The sequence below is a fragment of the Protopterus annectens genome, chromosome 11.part0 (assembly GCF_019279795.1).
Source record: "Protopterus annectens isolate FY-2018-M chromosome 11.part0, PAN1.0, whole genome shotgun sequence".
NCBI lineage: Eukaryota > Metazoa > Chordata > Ceratodontiformes > Protopteridae > Protopterus > Protopterus annectens.
The window spans coordinates 990,423,602-990,436,840 of record NC_056745.1 but is presented as its reverse complement, the minus strand read 5'-3'; the positions used below and the strand labels follow the sequence as shown (position 1 = coordinate 990,436,840).

Sequence of the window (13,239 nt, the reverse complement as noted above, 5' to 3'; positions counted from 1 at the left end):
CTCTGAAGCGAAGAAAGCTTCTGTGTGACTTTGATATTGGGATGTGCAAATAGGCGTCTTTTAGGTCTAATGAAACTATAAGAGCTTAAGGGGCTAACATTTGTAGTAGTTTTTCCAGGGTCAACATTTTGAATTTTGATACCGCGAGAAAAAGATTTAATTTGGACAGGCCCAGAACTGGAAGCAAAGACCCTTCTTTTCTGGGTACCAGGAAGAGTCTTGAGTAAAATCCTTTCCATTTTTGATCTTCTGAAACTGGTTCCACTACTCCCTGGGAACACAAAATTTGAGTTTGTTCCACAGCCTGAGCTTTTTAATTTTGGGGTACAACTGGATATCCTGAGAAATTTAAGGGCTCTTTGAAAGTGAATTTGTAACCATTGGTAATAATATTTAGAAACCACTGATATGAGGTAGTATGTGACCAGTTTTGATAGAAAAGGGACAGCCTTCCACCTAGCTTAGGGGTGGGGTAGGGGAGGGGGGATGGAAGTGAAGAGTCATAATTGCTCTCTGGCAGGGGCAGGTGTCCTAGAAGTCCCTTGTATGTGAGACTCGAGGCCCACTGCCTAGACTTTGTTGTTGTGGTCTATGCCTGGGCGTTCTGTCCCTCTGAGGTCTTCTCTGTTTGCTTCTAGAATGGGTGGGAAAGGACCAATGCTTGGCCGAAAAATTCCTGCTGAACCTATGGGGTTGTACTTGAAGAAAGTCTTTTACTGTTTGCGTGGATTTTGCCTTGCCCTCCATTTTTTTGAGGACTGCTTCAGCTTTAGCCCCAAAATGGCATTCTTTGTCAAGGGGGGATCCAGGAGATTAGCTTTCACCTGGTCAGGGAGGGGTTGCTCCCTAAGCCAAGCATGTCTCCTGATCACTGTGCCAGTGACAGCTGCCCTGCAGGAGGCTTCCATGGCATCATACTCACACTGTGGGGAGTGTTTAGCCACTTGAAAACTGGAATGGCACAGATCTAAAATTTTCTTAGAAAGGTTTTTATCCTCTAGACTGGAGAGCTTTTGCTTTAGTTGGTCAAGAATGGTTTGCTGGTATTTGATCATATGAAATTAACGACTGAGAGCCCTCACAGTAGGGCTCTACTTTCTTTGCCAGTAGGTAAAGGGTTCCTAGAGGTACTGGTCCTAGACCCCCTAGAGCCAGGTGTGACCACTTCAGGGTCAGCAGTTGGGTTTTTGAATACATATGTATGTGAGTCCTAGACCCTGTAGAACTGGTTATCCTTTCTGGGTGCAAGTGTGAGTGAGTCAGGATTTAAGGAGGCATCCTGAAAAACATATTCCACTATTTCCAGAATAGGTGGGATTGCTAGGGGCTTGCACTCAGGGAGGTCTAAGAACTCCCCGATTCACTTTTTGGCCTGTGGGTATTCCTGTGCTTCCCACTGAAAATGTTGCCTCACAGCATGAAGTCTCTCTCCAAAAGTGAGATCTTCAGGTGGAGAGGCAGACAGGAGATTTTCCTTGGAATCCGAATTCTCATATGAGGTGTAAGCAGGTCTTTCTTCAGATGCACAGTCTTCCAAATCAGACTCTTCTTCTGAATGCAGTGGATCATGAGGTATTCGGGAGTGTCTCTTTTTCTTTTCCCTGGGGTAATACCCCTGCAGTCCGTCTAGTCCTTACAATGTTAATGAGGTCTTCCACCAATGTGAGGAAATCTTGTTGGGGTCCCTGAAACTGGGAGCCCATAAGCCTTAGCAAAGGCCCTGCCACAATGCCTTTCTTTGGTGTGGGTTTGGCCTAAGGCCTAGGAGCGCCCAATGCCCTGGTGCCTGACTCTTTAAAATAATGATGCATTGGAATGGCCCTAAACCGTGAAAGGACTCCAGTTAGCAGTCACTTGTCTGAAGCCATTGCCTGCTGAGTGGTCTCAGACCCACCCAAAGAACTGAAGATATGAGGTGTAGACGTCGTAGGGACTGAAAGCATGACGACTCCAAATGGGACTCGACAGAGGCCTGGGTCACTGAATCAAAAGTTGAAGGGGGCTGCGAAAGCACCTCACCTTCCTCAACAATCACAAGTCTAGCAGGCGAGTCAGTGCGAATGAATGTCATCCGTGGACCTAGGCTTTTGTTTCTTATCTTTTTTGCACTTAGGTAAATCGAGTTTGGGACCACTGGCAGACACAATAGTACACGATTGTACAGATTCAGAAAACAATCTAAAAACTCTGCTCTACATCTAATAGCTCTAGTGTTACACCTACCACAGAGATGACAGTTAGGGACGTTGTGGTCTGGGCCTAAGTAAATTACAAAAAGTGTATGGAAGTCACTGTGTGGAATTTGCTTACCACAGCGAAGACAGTTACTAACTTTATCTGACATGAGTCAAAGAAGAAAGAAAGGAGTTCCCCAACATGATATTTATCTTCCAATGACAACGTCTCTTTGGTGCAAACCAAATGACACACTTGAAATCAGCTTCAGGATCGGGCGGCAAGAAAAGACTGTAGTGATGACTCAGGCTGGCACTCTTTACACCTGAGCGTACTAACTTCAGATAAGGTGTCTGCCAGCCTGGGAGGCAAAATAAGTTCCTCTGGTAGTCAGGCCTTCATGGCAGGAACTGTCAGGACTGCAACAGTGAAACACGAACAGCATCTAGAATTTCTTGAGCAATGCCTACACAGTGCACTACAGGCAATAAATAGTTTCCTAGAAAACAAGATCACATCCTTGTGTCTGCCTCCAAAAAGACATTCTTGGAAAAAATTGTAAGAAGTACACACTGTGTCGCTATCAGGTATGGTTTGCAGTTCCCCTCCCTCTTCCCAGGACAGGAGATCTGGCAACTGACCACTTCATCCTATTGGCAGCATTAGTCTGTTCTGGAACTCTGATCACCAGTGCAGAGGATGGACACAGTGTCGTTGTTCCATCAATAAAATGTATTTTTTCAGATTATAGCTGTACTGACCCTTTAATGAATCTCCCTTCCCCTCAACCCCCAGCCTCTGCTGGATCTGTTTAATGGCTCCTCTGTGTTCACCTAATCAACACATTCTTTCCATCAGAGAGGTAAGTGACAGGCATCTGTAGTTAGGCAAAAGTCTGATAACCACTTGTTACTGCCTGAAGATCCCAATCAGCTCACTCAATCTCCCACTAGACAGTCAGAGAGTAGGGTGTAGGCCAGCTTCAGGTTCGGCAGAGTGGCCTAATTACTCTTCTTCCTTAGAGCCCCAACCTCCATGACAGATCTCCAAGCTCTACAAATGTTGCAGAGCCTATGGAAGCATGAATGCTACCACATGGCTGCCTGGCTTGTGGCTACATGTATACAGCATGTGCTTGGCAGACTCATATAAAGCAGGTACAACACCTACTGCTTCCTCTATGTGCTACCCAAGCATCAAGCCATAGCTGCCTCCTTTACCCCAAGATGAGCGAACCCACAATAGCTGCTCACTCTCTTCCTGCCAGCCTAATGCCTCCACTGTCTGCAGCTAATCAAACACAGGTTGTCTGGGTCACAGTCAGGGCTTCATCTCTCTTTGCCCATACTGCAGGTCAATTTCTCACCTCAGCTGTAACAAAAGAGAAGTAGCACGAATGTCAGAATGGAAAAGGATGAGGAGGAAGGAGGTCTGAGGCGAACAGATAAGTTTCACATAAAGGATGAAGTAGAAAAGGACTAAGGACAAGGCCCTGATGGTACATCTACCTGCAGTTATGAGGAACTTCACATTAGGCTAGCCAGTCCCATGTCTTCAACTGATAAACTGACAGCAGTGAGGTTCCAGAGGACTGTAATGATGTCACATTAGTACAATCCCACAAACGGTGCACAAACCTGACCAGACAAAAGTCTACAGCAGGGAGGCTAAGGAGAAAGGAATGGGGATAGGACTTGTCAGTTTTCTGCTAGAAAACAACTCAAATGATAAGAGTATCAGTCCAGTGTGGTGAAGTTCTATTACTAGGTTATACTGAAACTTGGCAAAAGGAACTCAGTGGGCATGCAACATCTAAACCTTCAATATAGCATTTGACTCAATCTCATGAAGGAGATAGCTAACAAGATTGAAAGGCTTTGAACCCACATGTGAGGGGTTTAGCTGGCACAAGTTACACTAAGTTGCCTGAAATATGAGAAGGGGGTAATTAAAAAAAAAACACTAATGCAACAGCCCCTTTTAAAGATCTATGTAGCTGTGGTATGTATACATAAATCAAAAAGTGAACAAAGGTCCTTTATAACTCTCATGGTCATGAAAGAAGCCTTTTTTGGAAAAAGTCTGTCTGTGATGCTTGAGAAAGTTGTTAGCTAATAATCAAGTGAGACCTTCATACATTTCTGAGTAATCTATGGCTGTTGCCACTGTCCTAAAAATGCCATCTGGATGCTGTAACAACAGTCTGCCTTTATTTTTATCACTCATTAACCAAGTGGCCTGATCTATGGATCATTTTCAAATATGACACAGGCCATAAGGTAAAGGTAAATACTACATATGCTTAGAAAATTTAGTGCAATCAAAAAGTTGAGCATCTTTATGTATTGTACTGAGCTCTGTCAACATAAAGGTAATATGCCTAAGCACACCCCCATTGTGAAGATAGTGCTCACCTTGCTTAAGAGTTCTCAGCAGAGAAGACAGGAAAATTAACTGAGTGGATCAAATTCATGCCATTGGTGACCTCTGACAAGAATAAAAGGTTATGGAAACTGTCTTTATGAAAAGTAAACAAAGAAGCTTAAAAGATGCTGGCTGGCAGTTAGTGCAAAGGACTACAGCAAAATGTTCTGAATTGTTAATGAGCTGTTTCCTAATTCCTAAGTTAGGTTTTATTCCCTCCATCTTCATTTGCCTACTGTGCGACTCTGAGCAAGTTGCTTAACCAGACAGTACTCCCAGGTCACTCCTGAAAAGGGACAATTACTCCAGTGGGCTTATTCAGTCAACAAATTAGTAAAATTTACAAAAAATAAATACATAAAATTAAAGAGCTTCTAACGCAAATATTCTTTTAGCAAATTAACTTCTACATGAAAGAAAAGGGGACAGAATTCAGATAGGCTTACAGTGATGTAAAAGCCTTATCTGGACAGATTTCCATACTGCCATAACCCTTCTGATTCAGAGAATGCTCTACTTTTCTCCCTCACATGGACGTAAGTGCGGAGAGTAGTCTATCTGAGGAACATACTAATGTGGCAGTCTGGGAAGTGTGCTCTCCCCGAGATGTGTTTACAGCTCCTGATTTAAAGTAAGAGGAAAAAGTGAACACTGTCAAAAGATAAAGAGTTCACCCATTCACTCCTATAGGACTATTCTCAGAGCTGTAGGGATGGGGAGTGTGAGTGTGTCTATGCATGAGTGTGTACATCTCTGTAAGGGCATAAATGAGGCTAAATAAATACGTGTGTGTGTGTGTGTGTGTGTGTGTGTGTGTGTGTGTGTGTGTGTGTGTGTGTGTGTGTGTGTGTGTGTGTGTGTGAGCGCACCTATTCCTGGGTGGCTGTAAGACAGCGATTATATAAGGGATGCAACGTCTGTGTTGGGTGGGTGAATGCGTGTGTGTTGGAGCTTGTGTGGGTGTGTAGGTAAATAGCATGACAAAACAAGTATGGAGAAGCTTTTTTTGTGGATGCGTGACCATGTACGTGTAGGGGTGTCTTTGCTAACACGCTGGATGGGCTGCTAGGGAGAACACTAGCACAGTCAGGTCTGACAGCACAGTGTTCAATTCAGAGACATGGTAATGAGCTACTAATGAGGTGTTTCTCAATGTAGCTTTTACCATGTCTCTGAATCAAAATTTCAGTTTCTTTCCTCTCTGCTAATTGACCAACTTATGTTAACTTCCTAAGCAATTTAGAGGGATCACAATAATGTTTACTACAGTTAAGCTTCAAGTGGTTGTGAAGTTATATTTTTTTCAGGCACATATCATTCATTTTTAAACTCTATTAAGGTAACCAATACAAACATTTATGAAGTGTGCACAACTTATTTAAATGCATCAAACTCTCATATGCATGTCTTCTTTACAAGCACACAGCCCACAGTATGTATGTGTCTGCATGCATAAGCAAATAAACTGCTCTTTCAGTTTACAATGCATTTTCATTACTAATAAAAATGCTCTGCTAGACTGATGACAAGATTAAATGGTTTACCACAAAAAGAAAAAAAAAGTGCATAAAGGGTTACGGTAGCAAATGACTATCTTCATTTGTTTTATTGGTTTAGCTTTCACCATGAATACAAACGGGAAAGCAAAACAATTTAGGTTTGCTGAATGTGCACTCCTCAAAAAAGTTTGGAAACAAGTCACACTTCCGCATTCCCATACAACATCTAAATGGTACAAGTTTTAGCAAAGTATCTGTTTAAATCAATCAGTTAAATGTTAAACAAATCAAAGAACTATTCAAGATAGGTCGTTACCTGGCTAGATGTAGTTGGGGAAGTAGCGCAGTGTGAAGTCATTGGCTTCTGAAGCTGCTCATTGTACACTGCCTGATAGATCAGTGCCCAACTGCTTATGCAGTTAACGAATTATGAAAAACTCTCCAAACAAGAAGACTAACACAACAAAGCAGGGAAATGTATTCAAGATCGAAATGAAAACTTACTTTTACAAGAATGAATGGTCTTACTGAACTTTGAGCAGAGTGATACTTACCACATAGGACTTGACAGTTTCTGTGACAACACTGCAGACAGATGCCTTAGGTGCAGCTGCTGCTGAAGGTGCAGGAGATGGTGGTGGAACTGGCGCAGGAGATGCCACCACTGGTAGAGGAGGCAGAATTACAGCTGGAGGAGGTGGCAGTGGTGATGGTGGAGGTGCTGTGGGCGGTGGTGCTGGAGCAGGAGTACGGGGAGCAGTGAGCATAAGGACTGGTGCTGGTGAAGGAGGAGGCAGAGGACTTTTCGGTCGATTCACAGGTGTTGGTGGTAGTGGTACTGGTGCTGGTGTTGGTGGTGGTTTACCATCGGGTGTTTGCACAACTTTACTGATGACACTACCAGAAAAAATAAAGTAAAATTAACCACTGAGCAAAAATAATGACAGCATAAAACTAAATATAACTGCATAAAAATCTGTAATACTAAAAACTGACAAAAAAAGTTATAAATAGCTAAGTTTTATCTTCCAATGTTGATCATTGCACTAATTTAATTTTACTGTGTGACATAATGAAACTAGGTAAGAACCTTCTACGAGCTGATCTCCAAGTTCGCCTCAAATAGCTACTGCTATTAAAGATAGCGTTGCCAAACACAAGGTGCTACGGAAGAACTTCTGACAGGCCAGCCTGAACCAGCTCAAACCAGCATCAGATTTCCATCCTTTAACAATATCACCAATAGTGTCGCAGATGACATTAAAAGACAGAAAAGGCAACAATGATCAGTTCTGAAACTGTTCTGTCAGGAGTGTGAAAATACAACCAGCCAACATCCAAGAACAAGAACAAAGCAGCAGCCGACCTGCTGAATGACATTCTCACACCGATCTGCTGTTACAGTAAAATACTAATTTTTCTGAAAATATTCTGGCATACAGACAATAAAAGTGAAATAAAACTCAAGCAGTAAGTGGAGTCTGTCCCTTTTTTCAGAAAAGAGGAATCTCTGTAAGTAAAGATACTTACCATAACACATCTTTGAGGAATGGTCACTGTAAAAGTAAATTATAACACCTGGGTTATATCCAGCTTAATGGTGAATGGTGTCTTGTCCCCAGTCAAAACAGAACAGCTTCATCTCTGTGAGGTACTGTACTAAGGCACTGAAGGCTCCCTTCTGTATCCTGCACTGTTATATGTTCTTATCAGGTAAAGTCAGAATTTCCTTGGAAATAATGTTTGTGGAAGACAAATATCCATTCCTAGTGTAATATAGCAAAACCTATGATATGTCCAATGCACTGACAGTAAAATTTATTTTATTTGTTCTGTGTTAACTGAGTGAGTGGGCTGGTCCGTGGAGCCTTTCAGCCATGATCAGACTGCCAAATAGCACAAAATTACAGAAGTTAAGCAGAAAATCAAAAGCAACATGACAACAAAAAATACACAATTACACTGATTTCACAATGGATAATGGGTAAATTGCTACATAAATACTAATGCCATTTTTATGTTGCTTTCATTTGTTAACCAACCAAGGTAGAACTTTGATCCCTCTGCACCACTGCTAGGTTCAGTCTAGGGAACACAAGAGGAAAAAGGAAAACTACAACATAGTAAGTGCAAAGCAGGCATTGATCCGTCAAGCTATACTTCAACCACTTTCTTAGATATGCAGACTTCCAAGGACACCAACAATAACAGAATCACCACTGATCTATTCAGAAACCCAACAAGGGTTAACTTATTACTCCACAGTAAAAGTCTACATCCTACAAAAAACAAGTAAAATGTAGTGAAGTCCCAAGGCTATAGATTAGCTAGAATTACGAGATGGAACCATTTTTGAGAAATCAGAGAATGATTTTCTAGTGAGAGGCTATGAAAGTCAGATGTTAAAAAACATCCTGCAACCCATTATAGAACTGAAACGACTGATGCACCTTCACTCAACCTCCCCAGTAAGAGAATGTTAAGAAATTCCACAGAGAATAACAAATGCAAAAACAGCTGCATCCTGACATACACTTTGGATTATCACAGCATCAAAAATGTTATTGAAGAAAACTTGGACACTGTCACAAGAAACCCTTTTCTGATTAACATCTTAGGTGAAGCCCTATCCTTTGTTTATAGGAAGGCTAGGAACATTAAAAGTTTTGTTGAATTTAAACTTGGTCCATATGAGAGAAACACTAAAAGATGTGAAACTAATTGTACATTTTGTATATTTATACAGCAGGGTGATAGTTTTTATTGCCCTTATTTAAAGAAAATCATTAAGACCAGTTCAGGGGGTGACTGTAACACTACAAAAATAATTTACAGGGAAGTGTAATTTAAAAGTAATTTACAAAAATGTGATGCATTCTATGTGGGCAAGACTGTAAATAAACTCAAGAGCAGGATTTCATGTCATCTGTCAGAAATCCGCTCTGGATGCAAAAATAATGCACTAGCCAAACACCTTTCTCTTCATAAAAGACACATGTTTTAAGTTCCAGATCCTGGATCACATAGACATGGGTGATACTGAAGGAGACATCCTGAATATTTTGGAGAAACATGAGCTCATGTGGCAATTAAAGCTGAGCTCTTTTAGGAAGCCTGGACTAAACTACTACTGTTCAATTAAAAGTGCACTGGAACTTAGAAAATTGCCACATTGTTTACAGGACTAATTCTACTTTATTTTGTTTTATTCTACCAGTTGGTTTTAAACACCATTTTAAATCAGTTGTAATTTAAGTGTATGAACTGAGGCAAAAACAAACTAATAAACCAAACAACGAAACAGTGCAAGTAAGCGATACTTCAAACAATTCAAAAATAAAATAATTTATTAAGGTAAAGCGCTTTTCGTTTGATTTAGTAACACAAACTTCATCAGACAATTACTTACAAGAAATGACTACTATATATACACTCAACAAAGTCCGCTTCAACAAGCAATTAAGCAATGAAGCAGTATATTGCTGCTTAACATTTTAAAGAAACAAAGCACACATTAGTAGCAGTAACTATGAAGTAATACATGAGCACTTGTTACTTTAGCTGTTGTATCAATGACCACCCACATTTAATCAAAGTATTTTTTAACTTCAAAAAAACTAAAAACCTAATTAGAAAATAATAAAATAATAATGTTATAGACAATGAAGAAAATAGAAAAATATATTAAAAAATATATAGAAAATATAAATAATAAAACAGTGAACCAATGAACATGTAACCTTTACCTGAATCGAATAAGTTAAATAAGTTAAAATATGAAATTCTAAAACCAATGACAGTAATACTACTCTAAAAAACAAATTATCTTGACAAGCACTTGATTTTCAAAATACTGCTTATAGAGCAGTTTTCATTGAGACCGGGGGCATTATAGGCATTAAGCCTAATCTGCCAAAGCAGTTCTAATTCTTCCAATTTAAGACCTATTGAACCACCTCTTTCACTTGCAGTAATATGATCAATAACCATAAATTTAAACGACTGGTCGGGGAAAAGTGAGATATGTTTTGCCAAAGCATTGTCATGTTTATTTTTTTCTAATGGCATAGGTATGTTCATAAATACGTTCACTGAGATGTCGCTCTGTCTTGCCAATAAAAAATGCCAAACAGCTTAGGCATTGGGCCAAATAGACGATCATTTTAGAATTACAATTTACTCTGTGTTTCAGATTGTAGATATGATCCTCTAATTTAAACCTGTTGGATTCCATAACATACTTGCAAAAATTGCAAGAATGACATTTGTACATACCCACTACTCTACATACAGGCTGCTTTTGCCATTCAAACAAAGCTTTTAGGTTTTTTGCTCTCCTAAAAATCACTGTAGGTTTATTCCCAAGTTTCTGACACACACTGTGGTCCATTGTTAATACTGCCCAATTTTTATGTAAAATCTCAAAACAGTCTTTACTGTTTGTACTATAAGTTGTTATAAACATTGAACATAAAAGTGGTTGTAGGCCTTTGAAAAAGGGACGGGTCTGAGCTGACAATAGTTTGTTGATCAGAGTAGACCACATCTAAAATAGGTTTGTAAATACGTCTGATCTGTTTTTGAACCACTTCTTCAACAGTATTACTAACCAAGTTGTCAGGGTAACCACGATGAATAAACATGTTCTTAAGAAAAGCACATTCAACAAGAAAATCTTCATCAAGGGTAACAATGCGAGCTGCTCTGACAAGATGACCCTTGACTACAGCTCGCTTTTAATGGTGGGGGTGACAACTGGTGTAATGTAGGAAAGAGTTTGAATAAGTGCTCTTTCTATGAATACTAGCTGTAAATCTCTGGAGTTCAATGTCCTTTTTCAGCTGAATATCCAAACAGGCAATGGACATAGTGTTGAAAGTAAATGTAAACTGAAGAAACTGAGTGGTCGCATTAAAGTAATCAACTACTTTATCACTGATTGTGGTGTCACCATCTAACAATATAAAAATATCGTCAAGGTAGCGGGTGTAGTAAATAAACTTATCCTTGAAACTACAGTTTTTAAAAACATAAAGATATTCCCAGTTAGCCATTACTGAATTGGCTACACTCGCCCCACAAGGGGAACCCATGGCGACACCTACTTGTTGTAAATAAAAATTATCAGCAAATATGAAATAGTTATTGTCTAAGATCAAAACCAATAATTTGTTGACTAAAGATATCTCAGCATTTTCACCACCATTGTTTCTCATAAATTGACTGACCCATTCCAAAGCTGTATCATGTGGTATACATGTATACAGATCTTTGACGTCAACTGTAAGAAAATTGCAATTACTACTAAAGTCCAAGTGCTTGATGTTGTCAAGGAAGGCCCAAGAGTCCTTACATATGTGGTTAATTTGAACGAAGTATTTCTGTAAAATAACATCTACCACTTTTGCACAAGGATACGTAGGTGAGCGTCTACCATCCAAAAGTGGGCGCATTGGAGGGTCAACAACGTCCTTGTGCAATTTAGGTATTCCGAACAAGTGGGGGAATCTTGGGTAAGATGTACTCATAAAATTAAAAATATTCTGATCTATTCGACCTTCAATAAACATCTCATCGATACTATCTTTAATGGCTTTATAAGCACCATTAATCTCAGATCTCGAACTAGGTGAATAAGAAGGACTATCCAAAAGTTGTAACATTCTTGCCGTATAATTATCACTGTCAAATATTGCTAATCCCCCACCCTTGTCTGGTTTACAAATTCGGACATTGTGTAATCTAATAGTGTCAATACATTCCTTCTCTGCCTTAGAATTGTTATCATATGAAGGAAAATTGTGGCTTGACTTGAACTTTTGACGAATATCAAATTCACATAGCTGTTCAAAAATATTTAACAATGGGTGCAGTGGTGGGTTAAAGACACTTGGAACTCTAAAAGGGTTAACGTTAGAAGTGGAGTTATCACCAAACATTAAATTAAAATTTAATTTTCTAGTAAACAATTCAATGTCTATTATAGTTCGAGCTAGGTCCAACCTTTGGTTAGGAACATATGTATAACCTTTTGAAAAAAGTTCTACTTGGTCTTGAGTTATAATAGCTGTAGAATAATTGAAAACCTTAAAGTCACCTTCAATATTGGTCAAAATGACCGGTGACTCTAAAGGTATCATGATACTCGACCCATTATAATTAGTATTACTAAGTACAGCAAAGTCAGATACAAAACCACCAGGATTATTATAGTCACTTTTAGATGAAACAACGGGACTAATAAACATATCCGGAGATGTGACAACCTTAGCGACTGGTGATAAGTCTAATTCCTGTGTTGTTTCATGTTCCTTTTGCCAGACTGGTTCGATCTGGTTAGAGGTTGTTTTGGTTTGGCTCCTAAAAAATTGGAATTGTTAGATCTTAAATTATAATGACTAGAAGCTTGGTCAACAAAAACTCTTTCAGTCACACTGGACTCATCCTGTAAGGTCTTGTCCATGCGTGCATCTTGGCCTAATGGACTGTTATCCATAAGTAGTTGGTTATTCTCATGACTGTTATTTATAGATGGTGCCTGTATGTTATTGTTGGCACCAGGTTGAGCTGGACCCCCTGAACGTTTCCAAACTTGTGCTTGTGGCGGAGGGGGATAGGCAGTTCCTTCATTATATGCCTTTACATCCCTATCGATCTTTTTAATCTTGTTGTTCTTGAGCTTGTCGAGATATTGATGATCAATGCTAGTGAACATTCTACTGTATTCGTACTTATACTGAAAAAATTCATGATCTGATTTTATCTTAAGATCTAAGTCTGCTACCTGTTGGCTTAAAGACTCTACTGACAAGGTGTAATGCTTAATCATTAATATCAGTAGGTCGACACCTTGTTGTTCAAATAATGCTAACAGGTCTTTCTGGAAAGCTGAGTTCATTAACAAGCCAGTGGGGTACTGGTAGTGCCTCAAACCTTTAGGGATGATTTTACGTTTGAGGCACTCCTGGAAATATGAAATTTCCAATTGTGTCTTTTTTAATTTCACTGACAGTTTATCCAATAATTTCAAGTTGTACAAAATATCTATATACTCACTGTTTATGTCAGTCCCCTGTGGCTGAACTTCAATCAAACTTGGAGCAAATGAAAAATTACCAGTAATCCAGTTCTTTATATCTGG

The 13,239-nt window shown here is 39.5% G+C and overlaps 1 protein-coding gene across 1 annotated transcript in view; it reads right to left on the bottom strand.

The window, feature by feature from the left end:
- Nucleotides 1-13,239, bottom strand: part of TAF3 (TATA-box binding protein associated factor 3) — a 1,072,471-nt gene that overhangs the window by 60,336 nt on the left and 998,896 nt on the right. Inside the window, exon 6 of the mRNA XM_044088365.1 lies at nt 6,653-6,995. Within this exon, the coding sequence (XP_043944300.1) occupies nt 6,653-6,995 (343 nt within the window). The remainder of the gene's footprint in view (nt 1-6,652; nt 6,996-13,239) is intronic.